At 43.8% G+C, this 23,489-nt stretch overlaps 1 protein-coding gene across 6 annotated transcripts in view; it reads right to left on the bottom strand.

Moving 5' to 3' along the window:
• Window positions 1–6,280: 6,280 nt before the first annotated feature.
• The window catches only part of P4ha2 (prolyl 4-hydroxylase subunit alpha 2), a 35,494-nt gene continuing 18,285 nt past the window's right edge, over window positions 6,281–23,489 (bottom strand). For 4 of the 6 annotated variants that reach the window (XM_042688961.1, XM_042688960.1, XM_042688959.1 and 1 more), the window contains 10 exons: window positions 22,115–22,354; window positions 20,794–20,987; window positions 19,852–20,028; window positions 14,968–15,038; window positions 14,675–14,774; window positions 11,284–11,337; window positions 10,666–10,731; window positions 7,900–7,968; window positions 7,421–7,517; window positions 6,281–6,755 (listed from right to left, as the gene is read on the bottom strand). In XM_042688961.1, the coding sequence (XP_042544895.1) occupies window positions 6,685–6,755; window positions 7,421–7,517; window positions 7,900–7,968; window positions 10,666–10,731; window positions 11,284–11,337; window positions 14,675–14,774; window positions 14,968–15,038; window positions 19,852–20,028; window positions 20,794–20,987; window positions 22,115–22,354 (1,139 nt within the window). In that variant the 3' untranslated portion in view covers window positions 6,281–6,684. Of the gene's footprint in view, window positions 6,756–7,420; window positions 7,518–7,899; window positions 7,969–10,665; window positions 10,732–10,779; window positions 10,840–11,283; window positions 11,338–14,674; window positions 14,775–14,967; window positions 15,039–19,851; window positions 20,029–20,793; window positions 20,988–22,114; window positions 22,355–23,489 lie in introns of all 6 variants that reach the window. The other 2 variants (XM_042688963.1, XM_042688958.1) reach the window with 2 other exon arrangements.

The following is a 23,489-nucleotide window of genomic DNA, read 5'->3' as shown; positions in this document are numbered from 1 at the left end:
TCCTTCCTTCATGAGCTTTTGCCCTAGTTGAGGGGGTAGATAGACCATAAAACATGCATAAATACCCTCAAGGCGTGTATGTGGCATACAGAAAAACGGAGCTGGGTAAGTAGGAAGGGAATGGGTAAATAAGTGCGTCAAGTTTTTGAAAGACCTCTGGAGACTTTGATCAGTCTTGGGCCATGGCCCAAACCTACCCAGGGGAAAAGTCAGGGTGAGGGAGCACCCTCCCTACCCTCCTCACTAAGATGCTGAATTTTATCATTGATGTTATCTAATACTTGACATCTTTAATTTTTTTGTGCCTTAATTATAATTGATCCCAATGCCTCTCAGAAATCACTGTGTGCGCACACATATATATATGCCAGTCTTGGGGCTTGAATTCAGGGCCTAGGCACTGCCCTTTTGCTTTCCACTCAAGGCTAGTGTTCTACCATATGAGCCACAGCTCCACTTTCTGCTTTTTTTGGTGGTGAATTGGAGATGAGAATCTCATGGATTTTCCTGTCAAGGCTGGCTTTGAACCCAGATCCTCAGATCTCAGCCCTCTGAGTAGCTAGAATTACAGGCATGAACCATTTGTGTCTGACTGATAATGACTGTTAATGTTGACTAAAGTAAGAAGCACATCATTTGCATCCTCCATTTTTAGAGGCAACTTATTATGGACACTAAAAACAAGGCCAAAGGAGGATGACAGAAATTGAAAAGTGAAAGGGCATGAGGTAATTAATGTTATGTGTCATCTTGCTTGCTGATGGTAATCAGTAGTAGTTTGGTTAAATGCTAGTCAAGATCTTCGTCTCACATACCAAAATATAAGGTATCCTTTTAGCTTTATCCAACAAAACAAAACTTAAGTTGCTAGGCAAACCAGAAAGCTATAAATAACTACCAAAAAATGGCAAGGTTGAAAGAGGAGCAATGGAAGATTGTGACTATCAAACTTCTAAAGTAAAAAAAAGAAGCGATAGTATTTATATAAGCATATGGTTTATTATCAGCAAAATTAAAAACAAAGACAATTGAAACATTCCTCTAGGAAGTGAGACCACAAGTAAGGAGCAATAGGGTGAGACAGAATTATTACTCTTTTGCCTTATTTATTTGGCAGTACTAATTTCAGGGCCTCATGCTTGCTAAGCAGATGCTATAACACTTGAGCCACACCTTTTTCCATTGGTTATTTTTATTTATTTTTTGCCAGTCCTGGGGCTTGAACTCACGGTCCAGGCACTGTCCCTGAGCTTCTTTTGCTCAAGGCTAGCACTCTACCACTTGAGCCACAGAGTCACTTCTGGCATATTCTATTTATGTGATACTGAGGAATCGAACCCAGGGTTTCACCTATGCTAGCACTCTACCACTAAGCCACATTCCTAGTCCCATTGCTTTTTTGAGGGAAAGGGTTGGGGTGGGGGGAGGTTGACAGTTATGGGCTTGAACTCAGCCTGGGCGCTGTCTCTCAGCAGCTTCAGCTCAAGGGGAATACTCTACTACTTGAGCCACAGCACCACTTCCAGTTTTCTGGTGGTTCATTGGAGATAAGAGTCTCACGGAAGCCGGGCGCCGGTGGCTCACTCCTGTAATCCTAGCTACTCAGGAGGCTGAGATCTGAGGATCCCGGTTCAAAGCCAGCCCAGGCAGGAAAGTCAGTAAAATTCTTATCTCCAATAAACCACCAGAAAACTGGAAGTGGTGCTGTAGCTCAAGTAGTAGAGTGCTAGCCTTGAGCTGAAGAGCTGAGGGACAGCACTCAGGCCCAAAGTTCAAGCCCCATGACCGGGGAAAAAAAAAAAAGAGAGAGAGAGTCTCATGGACTTTCCTGCCCGGACTAGTTTTGAACCACAACCCTCAGATCTCAGCCTCTTTAGTATGTAGGATTACAGGCATGAGCCACAGATGGCCGGCCCATTGCTTATTTTTAAAGTAGAGTCTTGCTTTATACTCAGAATAGCCTGGGTAGCAATCTTCCTACTTGTGCTTCCCAGTGTGCCCAACTGTAGTGCTTCTCCTGTAGCTAGAATAACAGGTATGCCACCACACCTAGCCATTGGGTGAGATGAAGATCTGTGAACTTTTATGCTAGGCTGGCCTTGAACCTCAATCCCCAATCACAATCTACCAAGTAGCTAAACTACAAGCTTAAACTCCCATACCCAACTTATTTGTCCTTCTTGAACCATTTGTATATATTTTTATTTTTTTGTGCCAGTCCTGAGGCTTGAATTCAGGGCCTTGGCACTGTCCTTCAACTCTTTTGCTCAAGGCTCTACCACTTGAGCCACACCTCCACTCTGGCTTTATGGGGGTTAATTGAGATAAGAATCTCATGGACTCTTCCTGCCCAGGCTGGCTTTGAACCATGATCCTCAGATCTCAGCCTCCTGAGTAGCTAGGATTACAGGTGTGATCTACGAACTGCCCAGCGTAACAGCATAAGATAGCTTTTGTAGACCAACTGTTATGCAGAAAACAAGTCCCCACAAAACACAACAAACAGAAAGCTATCTCTTAAAAATAATGTGAAGGATCTAAGCACCAGTGGCTCATACCTGTAACCTTAACTACTCAGAAGGCTGAGATCCTGAGGAAAATGATTGAAGCCATTCTGGACAGGAAAGTCTGTGAGACTCTTACCTCAAATAAATTAGCAAAAAGCCAGAAGTGGCTCAAGTGGTAGAGTGCTAGCCTTGAGCAAAAGCAGCTCAGGGATAGTGAGCAGGCCCTGAGTTCAAGTCCCAGGACCAGCGCGCGCACACACACACACACACACACACACACACACACACACAAATCATATGAAGGAATTGATGATTCGGTAAAATAGAAAAGGGGGTGAGTTTCACCATCATGAAGAAGGATGAATTCTGTATTAATGAACCAAAAATCCATAATTCATTTGCTGATCCTAGACATGAGGTAAGGATGAGGATCCAAAGTAATGTGCAACTGCTAAGAGGCAGAGAAATCAGAGCTCTTGGAAGTATTAAAGGGCACTGAAACACTAAAAAGAAGTCTGTGGTTTGTCAGGGTATTGAATAGGAAGAGGGCATTCTGAAGCTGGGTAGAATAAGAAGACACTAATAAGAAAAATATTTGGCTTAAATTAGAAAATCCAAATTCTTTGAAAAGGAGAGCAAATTTGGGAGACAGAATCTAGATACCGAGGATACAGTATTAGCCTTGAGGATCCGACAGTGGGTACTGTTTGAATGAACACTGTAGGTTCTTATTGAAAACTCTCTGTAGGAAGATTCCTACATCCTGCAGGAAGGAAACAATAAAGGTAAACTAGGAGTAGTCTTAACAGAATCTGCAAACCAGCCTTAATTAAGTCAGCTCAGGGCTGAAGAGATTAAGATCCACTCTGCCTAGCAGAGGGAGGTATGAACCCTTTGTGGAGAAGGTTAAGATCATCGAGAGCCTCTATAATATGTCATAGATGATATTTAGCATTTGGTCAAAAAATATTAATGATAGACCAAATGTCCCAGTAAACAAGGGAGCCACAGAGAATCTAAATCATGGAATTATCCTACAAGAATTTTTAAGTAACTGATTCACTGATCCAAGAAAAAACATAGAGAAAAATTAAAGAAAAATCCCCAGGGATTTTACATCAACAATATATTAGCTGTATTAATGGTATAGTCCTACCATTAAGCAAACAAACTGTAAAAATTAAACTATACAATAATACAAATAAACCTTAAAAACTATGCTTAATTAAGGAATCAAAATGCAAAAAGTAATCTGATTCCATTAGAAAAAGCTTAGCCAGGCACTGGTAGCTCACGCCTATAATCCTAGCTACTCTGGAGCCTGAGATCTAAGCATCATGGTTCAAAGCCAGCCTGGGCAAGAAAGTCTGTGAGACTCTTATCTCCAATAAAACACTCAGAAAACCAGAAGTGGCACTGTGGCTTAAGTGGTAGAGCGCTGGCCTTGAGCTGAAGAGCTGAGGGACAGTGCCCAAGCCGAGAGTTCAAGCCCCACAACCGACACAAAAAAGCTCAAAATCAATTTAAAAAAATGAAATAACTAGATTTAGTGATCAAATCACAAACAGTAAAACTCCCAAGTCAAGCAAAGTACCAGTTACCACAGATTACCAGAGGATGGTTACCACCCAAGGTGTCAGGGACAGGAAAAATGTGATCCGTGAAGGTATCCTGAACAGCTCCTTGGGTACTGACTGGAAGTCATGATGGCAGCACAGTGCTTCCTGGTTCACCTTATGTTCATGTGTACTAGACATACACAATTCTGTGTACATCTCCAATTTTTAAATTAAGAACTTACCCATTCTGAAGAGAGAAAATGTTACCTAACAGAACCAAGACTGGATCCAAGAAGAAACACTTCTAGACACATCATAGTAAAAACATTAGCCTTGAATAGCAAGGAACTGATTTTAAATGCCACAAAATCAAAGGAGCTATATTACAATGGAAAGAAAGTCAGAATCGCTGCAGACCTCTCCACACAAACCCTCAATCCAAGGAGAGCCTGAAATGATACAATCCAAGCCCTGAAGATCAACAGCTGCCAACCCAAACTGATCTACCTAGTGAAGCTATCATTTACTTTAGATATTGACACTAAAACCTTGCATGACAAAAATTAGAGTTCATGATCACTAAACCAGCATTACAGAGAATACTAAAGGGAGAAATACAATCTGAAGAGAACCACCAAAATCAAAGAAACACATCGACAAAAATCAATAGGAAACTAATTTAGTAAACACAGCAAGAGAAAAGAAACAAAATATACGTAATCAAGAAAATGACAGGAAACATCATAACCCTAAACATTAATGGACTCAATTCCCCAATCAAAGGACAAAGAACAGCAGATTTGATCAAAAAACAAGATCCATTCAATGTTTGCATTGTTTTGGGTTATTTATAATTGATTAATGCTTCCATTAATTATGATATACAACTTTTAATATAATACCTATATGTCACATTTATTGAATAAATCAAAGATGCTAATCTCTGATCTTAGATAAAAGAATTCAGACATACATTTGCAGAAAATAGTATTCCTGGACTGGGAAGGTGGCTCAGTGGTAGAGTGCTTGCCTTGCATGCATGAGGCCCTGAGTTCAATTCTTCAGCACCACATAAGCAGAAAAAGCTGCAAGTAGTACTGTGGCTCAAGTGGTAGAGCACTAGCCTTGAAATGAAAAGCTGAGGGACAGCGCCCAGACCCAGAGTTCAGACCCACGACCAACCCCTCCCCCACCAAAAAAGGGAAAATAATATACATTTAAATATAAAAAAACTATATGAACTATATGCAATTCAGAAATAGAAATACTTTGCCTTTAAATAATTTTTTGAAATAGCTATTCTTTTTATTAACAGGCTGATTATATGATGGATGTTATATTCAAGATTAATAAACGAGTATAAATAAAATTTCATACATACATCATCAAAATAAAAGGAAAGATTCATCCTAATAGTCACATATGATACTATTCCCTCCCTTTGTAAATAATGAATGATGCTTCATTAGGTGTAGGTACTACATTTTGTTTATGAATTCATCTACTAATAGAATCTTTTTTTTTTTTTTTTTTTTGGGGTCCGGTCATGGGGCCTGAACTCTGGGCCTGGGTGCTGTCCCTCAGCTCTTCAGCTCAAGGCTAGCACTCTACCACTTGAGCCACAGCACCACTTCCAGCTTTTTTCTTTTTGCTTATGTGGTGCTGAGGAATCGAACCCAGGGCCTCAGGCATGCAAGGCAAGCACTCTACCACTGAGCCACCTTCCCAGCCCCTACTAACAGAATCTTTTTAAGGCATCGTTAACCTGTAATAGAAAATAGCTTTTCAAATCTTGAAATCTTTCTCTGCTTTACTTTTTTTCTAAATGTTTCTTTTTATTGCAAAGAAAGTTAAGAAGAGTGAAATTGAGCTAAGATATTAAAATAAAGACATTTCAAATAATTAAGATTCCCAATCATGAACATGGATGCTCTCTACATTCTCTGAAAGACAAGGAGAGACTATTTATTTACTTGTCAGAAAAGAACATTGAAGCTTGGAGCACATACAAGCGTTGAAACCAGGCCTAGAACCCAATGCTACTGTGGCACTGCTAAAGAACTCACTGACTCTACCTGTACAGAGGGGATGCATATGAAATGGTGAATGTGGTTTAAAAAAAAAAAAAAAGCAAACAAAAAACCTCCTGGTCTTTAAAAAAAAACGCAAAAAAAAACAAAAACAAACAAACAAAAAAACCCCAACAACTCCAAATAAGGCTTCTGACAAGGACATTTTATTTTTTTTTGGTTAAAGCCACAACTGATAGAAATTCCATAAAAACAAACATGTAAACAAGGTATCAAAACTTTGGTTCACTGAAACGTCTCACACCTAAAACATCTGAGGTACAAAGGCACCCTATTAGTGCTAGATAGTCTGGCTCTGCTGCAATCACTCTGATGTTATCCTTGGAATCAGAGACAGCATAGTATGATGGCAGAGACTGGCACCCAGGTCACCCAGGACTTGTCCCAGTACACTCTCCACTTCAGTCAAACATTGACTCCTCCAAAGACCTGCCTGATAGGAGCTGGAACTTATAAAGGTGTCTGTCATGCTGAACTTGACAATGACTTGGGCTGTAGGGCCAGGAAGGGAAATGGCAGAAAAGGACATCAGTCAACTTCTGTTGATCCACAAGGCCTCAAGAATTCCTGTCCTCGTTCATGGAACCACTTATTGGAGACTGTGAAAAGAAAGAAAATATGTTACAATTCCATTGGTTCACCAGCCAAAATCAATGCCTTCCCCATGTTTCCTATACTGTCTGGAATGAGACCCAAATAAGCACTCTCCTGGGCTTTAAGTTGCTCATGAGCTCTTGAGAAAGACAGATGAGCACACCAATAACTATGAAATTCTACCAGTTTCATAATGTATGTGTGCATGTTGTCATGGGAACAGAGCCCAAAGGTATCTGACAATGTAAGAGAAAAAAGAGATCTTAGAGCTGGAATGTGAAGTAGAACAGCTGTTGCCTTGGGAAGAAGACCAGCACAATTAATGATTCCGACATCAAGGGAGGTGCAAGAAGTAGGAACCCTTCGTTGCTATAACGCACTCTTCTGGAAGAGCATCTTGGACCTACCGTGTTTATGCAGCTCAGGGCTTTCTCAGCTCTCTAGGCATTTGAGTGTTGCCAAGTAGCAATTTTGGAACTTAACCAGTTTAAGTAGACTGGTACCTGACTGAATGGTACTACCGGTGAGCAGGAGAAAAAAACAACTTCAGATGGAAACATCTTTGACTGTGTCAAAATTTGGCAACAGTCGTCTGCCAGCTCTGAGTATAAAGCCAAGTATCAAATCCCAGGCTGAGGCTACCATAAGCACCGTCCCTCAAGCCACTCACCCCATTTGCAGCCCACAAGCACAGGGCAGGCTGCGTGTCTTGTTCGGTAGTCACCTTCCCCACTCCGTAGAAGGTTATACCAGAATACAGCTGTGCCCTGGGAAAAAGGTGGCCTGTTAGAACACATTTTGAAAGAGATAAGGCATAGGGACCTGACTCTAAACACCACAGAACCCTTGTGCTGAGCAGAAACTCCCTATTTTCTATGTATGGGGGTCAGGGCTCTGGGACTCCAACAAAACTTAGTTAAGTTTCCCAGAAAGCACCTTCCCTACATCATGGGGTCAAAGTTTAGAAACCTACTTGTCCCTGAAGGGACTTCCCTTCCCAAGTAGAAACTGGGACCACAAGTCTACAATATGGGTAGGAAGAGGCTAAGACATAATTACAGACATATTCAAATGGGCCAAGCAACAAGACTAGCAGTCATGAATATGCCTGAGCTCTGTTTCAACTTCTCACCCACAAAAAAGACTTACCTTCTTAGGCCAAATCGCAGCCCCCAGATCCGGGAAGACAGTGGCACCACCAGCTTCTACATCACTCATCTGGGAATATAAGGTACAGAGCTTGGCTCCTCTCTCCAAGAAGGGCAACTAAGCCACAAAGAGCATGCGGAGGTGTTCTGATCACCCTGTCCTGAGCATGTATGGGCCTGCTTGGAGACTCTTACTTCATGCCCAGTTTCCTACACCTGCTGAATCTGTGTGGACAATCTCCATATTCAAGAGCTGAGGCCCTCAGGAGACCCACATCCAGGCTGTCCTTGAAAGTCAAAAAGTGCCCATCCTAGCACCCATGCCTTGAATCCTCATCTAGCCTGGACCTTGTCTCAGCTGCTGTGCGACCCTGAGCTCCCTACAGGCTCCAATCCCAAGTGTGTCCTCTTTGCCTGGTGGGGGCTCTAGCCACTTGCAGCTCTCTAGTTCAACCCACATGTTCCCAGAAGTTATGTTCTGGGTGAACAATTGGGATTCTATGTCTTAGAGGCTCTACAGAGGTACAGAGCTTGACTTCCCTACTTAAGTTGCTTAGAGCAACTATGCCACAAAGAACACATACAGATGTACTGTACAGATCACCCTGCTCTGACCGTGTGGAGGCTCTCTCTGCTGCATGTCAGGTCTTTCAGTCCTCTCTCCCAGAGAGGCATGAAACTAAACTGAACACAAGATATGTAGCAGCCAGCCTGCACTCATGCCCTCAGGACACCTCCACAAATACCAAAGCACCACTTCTTTTTCCTTTGGCTTTTCTCTTAAGATTTTGGCCTATACTATAATGAACATTGGAGCTAAAAAATATTTCCACAGGACACATAGCAGACTAACTAAAGGGTATTCAACAGACTCAAGATAAATGAATAAGAGGAAAAACTCCTACAGCTTCCCCAGCCCTGGGAATCAAATCCAGGGAAACCCCCACTCCTGCCAGTCTTACCAGCCTCTCCCTCTGGAGACACTAGTCTTTTTCTCCTTTTCCAACATCTCAAGTCCCTTCTCTCTTCCAGGCTTACACATACTCTTTTCTCTGCCAGAAACACCTCCCACCAGCTAATTTCCACTCAACCTCAAGTCTCAAACATGTTTCTTCTAAGGGAGGCCTTCTCTGAACCCATGCTTGGGCTACTTTTTCACAGTGTTTGTCTCCCTGGTAACTAAATAATAATTTCCCCTGTGTTTATTTAAAAGTCTCTCATGTTAGACCTCAAGTATCCTAAAAGAGACAATGTATGTTCTGTTAACCAGCATATTGACAGCAATAACCACACAATTAAAACTGTAAAGGAAAAAATGAACTTCTGTCTTTAAGTTCCTTGACAGACTTTATGACTTTTTTTTTTTTGCCAGTCCTGGGGCTTGAACTCAAGGACTCAGCATTGTCCCTGAGCTTCTTTTGTTCAAGGCTAGCACTCTACCACTTGGGCCACAGCGCCTCTTCCAGCTTTTTCTGTGTATATGGCACTGAGAAATGGAGCCCAGGGCTTCATGCATGCTAGGCAAGCACTCTATCACTGAGCCACATTCCCATTACCACTTTACAACTCTAGAGCAGGCCCTCACCTTTCAGAAAAGGCAAACTGTTTCTCTGTGAAGGAAAAGTTCTATGGACAGAGCAAAGGCAGCAAGTGGGAAGCAGGCTATTTAGTCTCTTGGGAAACAAAGGCAGCTCCCATCTAAGAGCATCTCATAACTTCCTCCTCACTCTGTTGCTAGAAGAGAACCCCCAGGGCATTCTTCCCAAAAGCCCAAGTAGTACTGTGCCCACCAAAAAGCAGGCAGAATAAGCTTACAACAGAAAAATCTTGAAGACATTGCATTAGGTGTAATAAGCCAGCCAACAGAAGGAAAATACTCAGTGATTCCATTTACATGTGGTTACGTGATCAAAATCATAGTGACAAAAAGTAGGATGGTGGCTGCCACAGACCAGCAAAGGGGAATCTGGGATTTTTTTTTTTTTTTTTTGGTCACGGGGCTTAAACTCTAGGCCTGGGCGCTGTCCCTCAGCTCTTCAGCTCAAGGCGAGCGCTCTACCACTTGAGCTTCAGCACCACTTCTGGTTTTCTGGTGGTTTATTGGAGATAGGAGTCTCACGGTCTTTCCTGCCCAGGCTGGCTTTGAACTGTGATCCTCAGCTCTCAGCCTCCTGAGTAGCTAGGATTACAGGCGTGAGCCACCAGCGCCCGGCTTGATCTGAGATTTTTTTTTAACAAGGTTTAATTTTACAAGAAGAGTTATGGTAATGGACAGTGGTGATACCACATTAGGAATGTAATTAATATCACTGAAGTACAGTTAAAAATGGTTAAGGTTGTAAATTTTAGTTATGTATATTTTACCACAATTAAAAAAAGAAAACTTTGAGGGTGCTGAGAAGTATGCAGCTCAAGTGGTAAATCATCAGCTTCATAAACATAAAGTCCTGGGTTTAAACTCCAGACACCCAGACACCCAGACACACACACACACACACACACACACACACACACACACACACACACACACACGAAAAAAAATGTTTGGGGGGAGGGGGGGAAGGAGCCAGGGATAATAATATCTCTAGCAGAGGGAGAGACTAGATAAGAACAAAAGTAAGCCCTCTCTAGTCTAGCCAAGAAAGGCACTTAGGAACAGAAGGATCATTATTCAACTGGTAGTACCAGCCTTGATGGGAGTGGGATAGGAGAGCCCTCTGGACCCACAGCCCCCTTAGGGCCCATAAACTGCATACATCATACTCACGTAGTTTAAGAATGTGGCCACACGATTCCCAGTCCCTAACTGCTTGAAAACATCTTGCTCATCGCTCTACAAAATTAATGAGAGTAAAGGAGTGGGCCTGGACCCAATACTTACATAGTTAAGAAACGTCGCTAACCTATTTCCCTCCGTTTTGAGGCCGCTGTCAAAAGGTCGCTGCAATAGACAACAACTTTCACCCAAGTTTGCAACCAACTTACCCACCACCCAAAGGACTGGGGTCAAAATGGTCAAGGGAAGGCAGTAAATATACATTCCATTAAATAGCCTGGAAAATAGGCCATAGCCACAGAGGAAACACTGGTCCCAGCATGGCATAGGGGAAAAGAAATATGAACAAGACCTAGTGAAGTATTTTGCTTTAGAATCAGGGGAAAGAACCACAAGTTTAGGGCTAGGGTAACACTCCCTATATCTATAGGGAACAGCCAGGCTCCATTAGACTCAGCAAATCCTGTGATTCCAGATATAGGCTTCATTAGTAACAAAGTTTTCCTGGTAAGGTGGGAGATGGGAACAAGGTAATGCAGAGGCTGAAGTGCTCCTTCTCAAATCAGCCAAAGTGGGGCCCATTGGAAGTATCTGTGATTTAGGCCTTACCCGAGAGAAGTCAAAGTGTGGTTCATACTGTCCTCCCATTCCGTAATTTGCAACCTGGTGAAAAAATAAAAGCATTGGATCTTGTAAGCAGCACCAATAGCCCTAGAGCAGCCTATCTTTCCAGGAATGTCATCTCTCTAGGCCTAAAAACTACCAGAAACTCCAAAAGCAGCCTCTCTAAACATGTCCTGCCAACACAGGTAGAACAAGTATGAATATGCTCATCGTTGGGTCTAGGACTAACACAATCATGGTTTCCCAAAAAGAACCAGACAGAGGATACCCAGAGGGTCACTGTAGAGGAGCTCTGGCCCTGCAAGGACAGGCATAAGGCAGCAGAGGAGACCCTTCCTGAAGCAGGCCCTGGCCTTGGCCTTGTGTGGGAGACAATGAGAATGTATGTGATCCAGAAGAAAGCCAACAACCAACTCAGGACAGATTTGTTCTTGGTTTTTTGATGGTTTGTTTGGTTAGTTTTTATGTGTTTTTGTTTTGCCAGTTGGGGTCTGAGCACTGTCCCTGGGCTTCTTTTTGCTCAAGGCTAGCACTCTGCCACTTGAGCCACAGTGCCACTTCTGGCATTTTCTCTTTATTTGGTACTGAGGAATTGAACCAAGGGCTTCTACATGCTAGGCCAATACTCTACCATTAAGCCACATGCCCATCCCCTTGTTCTTGTTTTTTTGTTTGTTTGGTTTTTTTAAGAGACAGCATTGTGGGCTGGGAAGTTGGCTCAGCGGTAGAGCGCTTGCCTTGCATGCATGAGACCCTGGGTTCGATTCCTCAGCACCACATAAGCAAAAAGAAAAAAGCCGGAAGTGGTGCTGTGGCTCAAGTGGTAGAGTGCTAGCCTTGAGCTGAAGAGCTGAGGGACAGCGCCCAGGCCCAGAGTTCAGGCCCCAGGACCGGACCCAAAAAAAAAAAAAAAAAGAGACAGCATTGTTATGTCCCTAGCCTACAATTCCTAAATTCAAGCAATCCTAGTAGTAGTGGAACTACAGTTCATGCCACCATACCTGGCTTTAGGTTTCTCCTCTTTAACACTAGATTTAGACCTGCAAAGCAGCAGGCACTGCTCTTGTTCTTTCCCAGTGGCTATTCTAAGTCAGACTGAGTAAGGCAAACATTCCACAATAGTCTGCTGCATGGAATACTTTAGTATCCACATGAGGCAGGAACACAGGGGACAGGCTGTAGGTAGCTAAGAACTGGAACATCACCCCAGAGTAAACCGGGTCATGCAGTAAGACTTGAGCCACAGCAAATACTAAGTATCATTAACTCAACTGAAAACTGAATGTATGGATGTAAATGTCACAGTGAAATGCTCCCCTTGTATAACCAATACATGCTAATAATAAAACCTTTAAAAATGTAAATGCCAGTTGGGGCACCGGTTGACTCATGTCTATAGTCCTAGCTACTCAGGAGGCTGTTATCTGAAGATATCAGTTCAAAGCCAGCCTGCTGGCAAGAAAGTCCTCGAGACTCTTATCTCCAATTAACCACCTGAAAACTGGAGGTTGTACTGTGGATCAAGTGGTAGAGCCCTAGTCTTGAGCAAAAAGGAGCCCAGGGGAAGCATCCAGGCCTAGGGTTCAAGCCCCATGACCAGCAAAGAAAAAGTAAATGCCTACACAATATATCATCCTAAAATGACACAGCTGATAAGCAGATACAATTTGAGATAGAGTTTAAGACAAAATACAAAATCTGACATGGAAGCTGATAGACCTAGTGGCACCATCAGTGTCTATCCAGAAAGAACTGGCTTCTGTATTTTACTAGAACCCTGAAAACCTTTTGGATTCAGCACTGGTTCTAAGAAAGCTATATTCATATATCCTTTTTCATAACTCAAACAGTTATAAAAAGACATTGCAAAACTGCCAAAAGTGGAGACTTTTAAACATGGCAGTAAAAGAGACAGTGGACTTCAGGAGAGGAAATTCTCTTGTGAGAACTCAAACAGTATTGGCTGAATACAACAAAATGCAAAATTTAGACAGTATACTTTTCAGTGTCTACAAATAAATATTTTGATATGAAGAATTAGTGAATAAAAATATGCTATTATGGGGCTGGGAAGGTGGCTCAGTGGTAGAGTGTTTGTCTTGCATGCATGAAGCCCTGGGTTCAATTCCTCAGCACCACATAAGCAGAAAAAGCCAGAAGTGGTGCTGTAGCTCAAGTGGTCGAGCACTACCCTTAAGCTGAAGAGCTGAGGGATAGCACCCAGGCCCAGAGTTCAGGCCCATGACTGACAAAAAAAAAAAAAAAAAGAAAAAAAAATGCTATTATCTGCAGCTTTAGTTTTCCTGCACCAGAAACATCTGAAATCCAGTCAACAGCCCAAGGAGGACTGGTATAGCAGGTGACCCTGAGGTCTGGGATGCAGCTAAGGAGAGAATGGCCAGATCAAGCAGCTAATCAAGTGCTGTCACAAATGCTTTCATGGATATTTCTTTGGATATTTCATGGATATTTCTTTGGTTCCAGACTAGTCAAGAACTTGAAGTAAAATTCTAGACATGAATGTGTCTACTGTGTCAAGGTACTCCAGAAAGTCTAATCACTGTGGCTTGTGTCGAGACTGGCACTCTCCAACACTTCCATTCTTTGGACGGAGTCAAAGAAGGTGCACCATTATAGCTGGCTCATTGTTTAATAGCTTCAAGAATTAGTCATATATGATCATAACTTCTACATTCTTTCGCTGTCTCAAATAAACACAAAAATCATGGAAGCTTTTGCAGCAATCAGATCTACCACCCTAGCATAATCAAGTCATAAACTTAATAACAAGCAATTGTACCTAAAACTGTCCTAAAAAGAGATATTCATTAGAATCTTCAGGCTTGTTGCTGTAAAAAAAAAAAAAGACAGGAGTATATATGATGCTGAGGCCAGAGTGAAGGTAAAACAAAAACAAAAGACTAGGAAACACTCTTCTATTTTTTTTAACCAGTCCTGGGGCTTGCACTCAAGGCCTGGGCACTGTCCTTGAGATTCTTTTTGCTCAAGGATAGCACTCTATACCACTTGAGCCATAGCATCACTTCTGGCTTTTTCTGTGTATGTGATACTGTGGAATCGAACCGGGCTTCATGCATGCTAGGCAAGCACTCTACCACTAAGCCACACTCCCAGTCCTAGAAATCACTATTCTAGAAGGCTGAAGTTCAAGCCAGAAGTCTTGAATCTTAGAGGATTTGGGGAGGTACAGCATCTCCTCTTCTATCAAAAAGGCCCTTATTCAATTCGTAACTGCCTTTTTTCTTCCCAAAGGTCTATAGGAAACTTAACAAGAGCTCGAAGAGTAAACCCAGTCTGAGCACCATGGGAAGACAGACTCTTTCCTAGTTCCTATGTTCCCAAGGATCAGTTGTACCTGCAATAGTTCTGCAGTCTTTACTGTTAGCCCTGTGATGTGCTGCATCCGACGATTTAATCGAGCCACAACAGGATCATCATCCTCCTCCAGCCAGGAGCTGGGGGAAAAAAAAAAGAGCAAAGATAATGGGAGCAGGGGTAGGTTTAGGTCACGGCTGTGCTCCCTGGGAGCCAATACTAGCATTCATAGGAGGTGCTAGCAGGCAGGAGAAGCCATGCCACCCTACTTTACCAAAGGAGCTCTAGAGTTGGGTGTTGGGCGGCTAGTCTACCTCCACCATCTCTGCTTACCTTTTGGAAACTCTGTAGCTGGCGACAGTGAGGACACCTGTCTTGGGATCACGAACAGTGGCTCGTGCAAGCTGGAAATCAGAAAGAAGGGCAGATTTATTCTTTGGGGCCTTTTGTGTTTTCCCAGAAAGCACTTGAGCAAGACATGCTGTTGCATTAGTAGAGGAAGCAGTTTTGTGGGCAGTGGCTCTAGTCAAGGGTCCATGATCCTGTAGGCAAAGCCAAAAGAGGAGTCCAAGGCTCCCAACATTACCTCTGTGATATCAGAACCTGGCCATTTCTCTGCTTGAACACTATCATTCTGCTTGGTCTGTCCCTGAATCTGCCTGAACTGCCTGCTTCCTTACCAGACCCATACCCCACTCCTGTCTAAGCACAACATGAGTTCCTACCACATTCAAACCGTGATACCATCTCTGAGCTATAGCTTGTATAGTTCTCTTGACTTGGTCAAATTCTGCTATTATAAATGGTCTCCTTTGCCAGTAAACCCTTTCAAACACTGATTTGCTGAACTGTCTCACACTGGGCTCCCAGTGCTGAGAGCAGGAAAGATAGATGGTATAGTTTCTCCCTTGGGAGCCTCACAAAGTCAGATGATAAAACCAGAACGCTACCTGAAAGCAAACCATGCCCCCCATGTACACACTTACATATAATACACACCCCCTCCTCTGCTTCATCTCACCTACTACTTGGGGCCAGCTACCATAACCAAAGTGCATTGTGCTACAGCTATGGGTAGAGTCACAGGCCTGGATACCCTTATTTCAATGGCACTTCCCCTTAATTTTAATAAGTAATTGGTAAGTGCTTAGAACTACGTTGGGTGGCTAAGGTATGTCTCATACCCTCATGCAACTCAGTCCAATGGAGAAGGCATAAAACCAGCCAGGGGACTACAACAGAGCATGAATAAGCTCAATGTTCTGTGGGAGCTCAGCCAAAAGGTCACAAATGGTTTCCTAAAGACTACTTAGCTGAAACCTCAATATCACAGGAATAGGCAAAGAATCACAATAGAGAGGCCCAGGAAGGAAGAAGAGTACAGCCTTGACTGTGGATTATAGGTTTATGTGAAGCAGTTAGGTGAGACTAGGCTGAAGAGGCCAGTAAGGGCTACATACTGACCAAAAGCATGGAAGGCATTGTGCAGGGCAGAGACACTCACAATTAGATGTGGAAAACATCTCTGTGAGGAGCTAAGTAAGAAAGAAGATTAGCAAGAATGCCACAACAGAAGTTCAGGGCAAGAGAAAAGATAGTGACCTGGGCCAGAAGATGGCAGAAGAGATGGAGAGAAACAGACAAACCAGAAATCTGACCAGGTGGTAAAATAGACTGTCTAGACTCTGAACAGCGCTAACATGTTCTAAAGTGGTCAGCATGCCTGGGGCAGGTGTCTTCCTATCTGTGGCCTTTCCTGAGCTCAGCTGAAGTCAGTCCCTCCTGATGACAACTGCAGCCACAACCAGACTGTCAAATATCTGAGACACAGAGCTGGCTTGGTGCCCCTAAGAAACTCCATGCAGCTGAGCTTTGCTCCTGAGTCACACAGGACTAGTTTGAAAACGGGTTTCAGGCTGAGGACCTACAGGCAGCTGCCAGGCATTCCCCAGAGGCCAAGTTAAGCTCATTGGCCCCACTTCAAAGCCAAAATAGCATCTGTCTCTCAGAGCCTCCGGAAAGGAGAGGTCAGCTTCTGATGGTGAACATGTTTGGCTTGTCACATGGCTCCTGTTCAAAGATAAGTTTTCCCAAAGCTCGCCTCCCCACCCCAGCTACACATGTGCACGCATGCGTACACACACATATAGAGGAAGAGAGATGGGGGAGGGAGACAGAGACACAGAGATGATGTTCTCAGTGTCTAGGACTGAGGGACAAGTATGGAATCTCTCAGGAAATTTGTTTTTCCTGGAAGACTCTGGAGTTGACCCAGGAGTTGAAAGGTGGGTTCTAGTTGCCATTCTCTACACCCATTGTCTAGACTCACAAGTACTTCTGTGATACCAACATGCTAGATATTCTGGGACCTGAAGCCAACATCTTAGCTTCTAAGATGAGGTCCAGTGACCAGGATAGAAACCTGTTTCAGGTTCCTCTATGAGATGGTTAATCTTGATTGTCAATTTCACTGAGAGATTTTTTTTTTTGATATGTCATGGGACTTGAACTCAAGGCCTGAGTGAGCTCTTTTGCTCAAGGCTAGAACTCTACCACTTTGAGCCACAGCTCTACTTTCAGTGATTTGGGGGTGATTAATTGGAAAGTCTCACAGACTTTCCTTCCTGGTCTGGCTTTGAACCATGATGCTCAGGTCGCAGATTCCTGAATAGCTAGGGTTATAGACATGAACCACCAGTGCCCAGCTTCACTGGGAGATTAAGAAATCATTTCTCAGCCAGGTGCCGGTAGCTCAAACCTGTTATCCTATCTACTCAGAAGGCTGAGAGCTGAGGATACTGGTTCAAAACCAGTCCAGGGAAGGAAAGTCCATGAGAGTCTTATCTCCAATTAACTACCAAGAAAGCCAGAAGTGGGGCTGTGGTTCAAGTGGTCAATACTGGCCTTGAGCACAAAGGCTCAGATCTTGAGTTCAAGCCTCAAGACAGGAAATTTTTTTTCTCTAAGTGTGTCTATGAGGACATTTCCAAAGAGGATTAACCAAGGGAGGAAAGTTGGCCCTGAATCTGGGCAGCACTATCCCATAGTCTGGGAGCCTGAATGGAAATAAAAAGGGAAGAAGAATAAAGCCCATAATATAGGCTCAAGGGTCCTCTCTCCCCTCCTCCTTCCTTCCCTTTCCCTCTCCTTTTCTCCCCCTCCTTTCCTCCCCAGCTTTCCCTCTCCTCCTTCCTCCCTTTCCTTTTCTCCTCCTCTTGCTCTCCCTCTCTCGTTCTCCCTCTCCTTTTTATCCACTCTCTGCCTCCCTTTCTCCCCCTCTCTCCCACTTCCTCTCTCCCTTTCTGTACCTTGGCTGCCATGATGGACTGAACTCTCTGAAACTATGAGCCAAAATAAACCTTTCCTCCTTTCTGCCAGGCATTTTGTCACAGCAATGAAAAGTCTGACTAACACTCTCCAGCGTCAGCCTCCTCACCACCTCAGCTGCTACAATTCTATGAGGAACAAAGCAATAACCAATCCAACTAAATCCTCCTCGTAATTATCAGTGTTGGGAGAAAGCTGGGTTAATGGAGGCAAGCAGTTCTCTTTGAAAGAAGTGAAGTGGACTCAAACCTTTCATGAACTAGAAATAAAAGAATAAATTTAGAACATGACATAATTAAAACTAATAGCCAAGTATACTTAGTAGCAAAATACCAGAAGAATTTCCAGGAAATTCAGAAGACAAAGCTAACCATTGTATTGATGCTCTAGACGTTCCATACAATCCAATAAGACAATAAAAACAAAAGAACTCAAGTACTAGGAAGGATATTCTCCTTATTTGCAGGTGGTAGTACTATCTGGACAACCCAAGAAAATCAGCTAACAGTCAAAAAGGAGGGCTGGAAAAATGGTTCCAGCACACGCCTACCAAATGTAAGGCCCTGAGTTCAAACCCTGTGCTGCCAAAAAGAAAACAGAAGTAGTAAGTAATTTCAACCACTATCTGTGACCGCACAAGTCAATATTTTTCAAAGGAAAAGCAAAAACAGAGACACAGTCTGCTTAATAAACACACGCATTAATATTTGTTTAAACTACAGGACAGATCCTGTCACATTTAACTCAATAAACACTAGCTATTATTGTATGATATTTTCTTTTTCTTGTTTGTTTGTGCCTATAAAAGGGTTTGAATTCAGAGCCTTGCATTTGCTTGGCTTTTTCCATTCACAACCTGGTACTGTACCACTTGAGCCATGTCTCCATTTCTAGTTTTTTGCTATGTAATTAGAAATAAGCGTCTTGAAGGTTTGCCAGAACTGACTCATGTTCAGCATGTAAACAAATACTATAGACTGTTAAGTTACATAATAATGGAACCAGTTCAAATATAGTGAAAAGGGCTGGACCTCATGATTCATGCCTGTAATCCAATCCTCAGGAGATAGAGAAGATCACACTGGAAAGATCACAATTCAAAACCAGACCAGAAAAAAAAAAAAGTTATTAGACTCCATCTCAACCAGCTGTTATCTCAGATGCCTGGAAGGCAAAAATAGAAAAGTGGTGGTTCAGGCCAGCCTGAACAAAAACATGAAGACTCAAGGAATAAGTAATGGCTGGGTGCCAGTGACTTACATCTGTAATCCTAGCTACTCAGGAGGCTAAGATCTGAGGATTGTGGTTCAAAGCCAGCCCAGGCAGGAAAGTCCATGAGACTCTTATCTCCAATGAACCACTAGAAAACAGGAAGTGGCGCTGTGGCTCAAGTGGTAGAGTGCTAGCCTTGAGCTGAAGAGCTAAGGGACAGTGCCCAGGTCCAGAATTCAAGCCCCATGACTGTATGAGAAAACTCAATGTCATACAAATGTACACCTGCCTCAAGCTGACAATTTCCAAGTCAACTCTATCACTGGAGTCCTAATCAGGAGCACCCCAAGACCCCTCTTCCCAGCACTCTATGGCACATTTCCTCAGGTCCACCCACACCCACACATCCACCCCCAAGCAGGTGATCTGACACGTCTTGCTGTGAGCGGCACACTGCCCAGTACTACCTTCTATCACAGCACTTGACCATCCATACCCATTCCATCAGTTTTCTTCTCTGGATCATGAATCCACAAATTCAGGCTGAGTTGTCTGTGTATCAGTAGACTCATGCTACAAACTGCTAAGACAAACTAGGTAAGCAAACTGCCCCACCATGTCAGAGATGGGAGAATATGCCCCCTTCAGTGCCCAAGAAGGACCTACAGAGACACGTACTTTAGGTTTTGCGAGCTCCTTGATTCTCTCAATTTCCTCGTCAGACATCACATCGTAGTACCTGACGATGTGTGGGCTGTCCCACTCGTCTTCCTCTTTGAAAGGAGCGATGAGCAGCTGTGGCACCCTGTTGCCATGATGGTACCTACAGAAGAGCCTCTTCTGCCTCCTGGGTGTCTGGGAAGCACAGAGCAAGAGGCCTTGAGCTGAGTGAGTTGTAACCCTTAGTCCCAGTCCAGCTGTCTGTGGACACAGCTCTTACACTCCAGAGCCAGCAGCTGCCCCCTCCCTCCCTGCCAAAGCCCCTCAGCTTGACTAGCATGAAGTGACACCCTACATGTCAGACAACTTTTCCTTCTCTTCCGAGGTCATCTCATGTGCACAAATCCTATGGCAGAGGGCAACTCCTGACCTCTTTGATGGAGATTTAAACAGGTCTGAAGGGGACAACAGAGAAGCCTTTCTAGAGGTAGAACATGTGGGCATTAAAAAGACAATTACATCCCTCACAAGGGAGTCCTCATGAGCAGGTGATAGTATTTCAGAGCTTTCAAAATCCAGGGACACCAACACCAAGCTCCAAGCTTCACAGAGACTTACTCTCCCCATACATTGTACTTTCCCTTGGGACCTGAGGCATCCACACCCATTTTCTTGCTCATACCAGTGGGTCAAACCAAAGCTCAGTACATGGGGGTAAGCAGGGAAAAACACTAGTAACTTGGAGGATAGAAATGCTACCTGGCCATTAGGGGAAAGAGTGTTCCACCCTACACCTCCAAGAATACCTATGTCAGCCTCAGGGATGTCACCAAGAATTAAGAAGATGCCAAGAAAAAAAAAAAAGAATCCACAGAGGGAGGAACTTCCTCCCTGCACTGCCTGTCCAGAGCCAGTGTCCAGATCCACAGCCTAAGTGGGCTGCTCCCTCCCAGGTCTCACCAATTTGACACCTTCCCCACGACAGAGGCTCTCATACACGTCCCTCTCAGGCAGGTAGTCCACAGGCCTCTCATAGACACCTTCCTGAGTTGCTAGAGAAGATGCTGTCTGATTTGATGGTGGTTTTTGTCTTTCTTCCTCTAGCAGCCGCTCAAAGTACCGCAAATTCCCTCCAGCACGCTCATGGCTCGGATCTAGAAAAAGCAAAGAACAAGAAGGAAAAGGAAACCACAAACATCTGTAAAGTCATTTAGGGAAATTATTCTGTAAGCAGTTTCTCTCATAGTAGCTCATTTGTATGTTGCATTCTGTATTCCACAGCACCTAACCTTGAATGTGGAGGCCAAAGTCAAAAAAAGACACCATCTTGGTTAGAGATAAGAAAGGAGCATCAAAGCAAGAGAAACTTAGCCTCTGAGAAGGCTTCCAACTCAGGCCTCTTTTCAGGTTCTAAGGTTCCAGTCCAAAGAAGCAGTCATGAATCTTGCTTCCACTTTGCTACTTAAAACCATTCCCCATGGGCTGAGAAGGTGGCTTAGTAGTAGAGTGCTTGCCTCACATGCATGAGGCCCTGGGTTCAATTCCTCAGCACCACATAAACAAAGAAAGCTGGAAGTGGCACTGTGGCTCAAGTGGTAGAGTGCTTGCCTTGACCTGAAGAGCTGAGGGACAGCGCCCAGGCCCAGAGTTCAAGCCCCTCAACCAACAACAACAACAACAAAAACATTTCCCAGAGTGTAGCCATTACTTGTGACCATATCACAAATGGCCACATAGCTAGAAGATTAATTAATGCTAGGAGAAATAACCACAGCATGCAAAGAGGCAGGCATGGTGAGATTTTTGTGCTACTCTTCAGATAAGGAAACTGAGGCCCAAATGTTAAGTGACTTAAGTTGAGGTATATAGCCACTGCTTCCCATGGGGCCCTGCATCTGAAGTCAGCTAGCATATGATGTGTCCTGCAAGTTTAGTAAACCTTGGAGATTTTGCCAAGTGAGCCAATAAGAACCTTGGACAGGGATTCATGGGAAGCAGTGGCAAAGTAAAATCTGCCAGTTTGTGAAACTCCAGATGATAAGAGCATCTGTAGAAGGTAGAACAGACAGGTTGTAAAAGCTTGGTACTTTTGGCCTCCTTCAGTCCTATATCACAAGACAGACAAAGCACCAATGCCATGGGCAAATCATACTGTTAGATGCCAGGACACTAACACCTGGGGTTGCTGTTTGTCACTGATGCAACCCTGAAATTCAGATATCCTCTGGAACTGTTCCTGACACAGGTTTCCAGCCCTACTAACCTTCCCTAACCTCCTTACCAAGGGAGAGCAGGCGGCGCGTGAGCTCCAAGGCACGGTGCAGGTCACCCAACTGGAAGACAGCATAGCTAAGGTAGTCCAGCACCTGGGACTTGGCTATAGTAGCCTCCTCTCCAGCATCAAGTTGCTTTAGCACCTGTTCCATCCACAATACTGTATGATAATAGTCCCCTTCATTGTAGGCTGAGCGGCCCATCCCAAAGCAGTCATCCACACTGAGTACTGCCTGGTATTTAGTTCCTGCAGAAGGAGAAGCAAATCATCAAGCTCCAAAGAGCCTCTGGGTTATTGAGGGGGAAAAAAATCACACTTTAAGAAAAAGCCAGCCGGGTGCCGGTGGCTCACGCCTATAATCCTAGCTACTCAGGAGGCTGAGATCTGAGGATCACAGTTCAAAGCCAGCCCAGGAAGGAAACTCCATGAGACTCTTATCTCCAATAAAGCACTAGAAAACTGGAAGTGGCACTGTGGCTCAAGCAGTAGAGTGCTCACCTTGAGCTGAAGAGCACAAGGACAGCGCCCAAGCCCAGAATTCAAGCCCCATGACTGACAAAAAAAGAGAGAGAGAGAGAGAGAGAGAGAGAAGAAAAGAAAAAGCCAAAGCTATTGCAAGGAAAGCATAACCCAATAAGAACCCTTCAAGGGCTTATATACAACACATCATGAAGTGTCATTAATACAGTAAACACAGATAAATAAGTCAGTCTTGCCCAGGGACAGGGTTATAGCTTATCTCCTAATAGCAGATTCCCCTTCTTCCAAGTGGTAAAGGGGTTTGGGATGAGGAAGCCCAGAAAGACCACCAATCATTATTTAGGAGACCACCAACTATTATTTGGGCTCATAGGACCACACAAAAGATGCTTAATGGGTTGCTGCTCATATGAGCCTAAAGGGCAGAAACATTTAGTGAATTTAAGAATTAAGGTGGCAGTAAAGGCTATGGATGAGGATAGTCACTTGCAGGAAACATCTGACGAAAGAATGAAGAACATGCCTGAGACTGGAGCCATAGGAAGCATATACCTAGGACAGAGAGGAACACTGAAAAGAAACTAAAAGGGAGAAGCAGAGAGAGCAGGCACAGTGTGACAGACACCAAGGGAGGTCAAGAGCCAAGGCTGCAGTGCCAACTTTGGCCGCTAGGTAGCAGGGCCCTTGGTGAGCATCAGCTCAGCAGCAGGCCTTGTGAGAGCTGAGTGAACACTACAAAGTGACTATGAGGACAATTTCAGGCCTAGAGGCGGCAGCAGCTAGAGTCACAGGGATTAGGAGGGACTCAAGATGGGAAGGATTGCGTGTTCCTCAGAGAATAATGAGATCCCATGTAAAGCAAGGAAGGCTGAAACCCTGACTGGAAAGCACTGGTATCTCC

This window comes from Dipodomys spectabilis, unplaced genomic scaffold, assembly GCF_019054845.1.
Source record: "Dipodomys spectabilis isolate Male_0828 unplaced genomic scaffold, ASM1905484v1 ptg000119l, whole genome shotgun sequence".
Classification (NCBI taxonomy): Eukaryota; Metazoa; Chordata; class Mammalia; order Rodentia; family Heteromyidae; genus Dipodomys; species Dipodomys spectabilis.
This window is presented reverse-complemented; position numbering and strand designations above follow the sequence as displayed.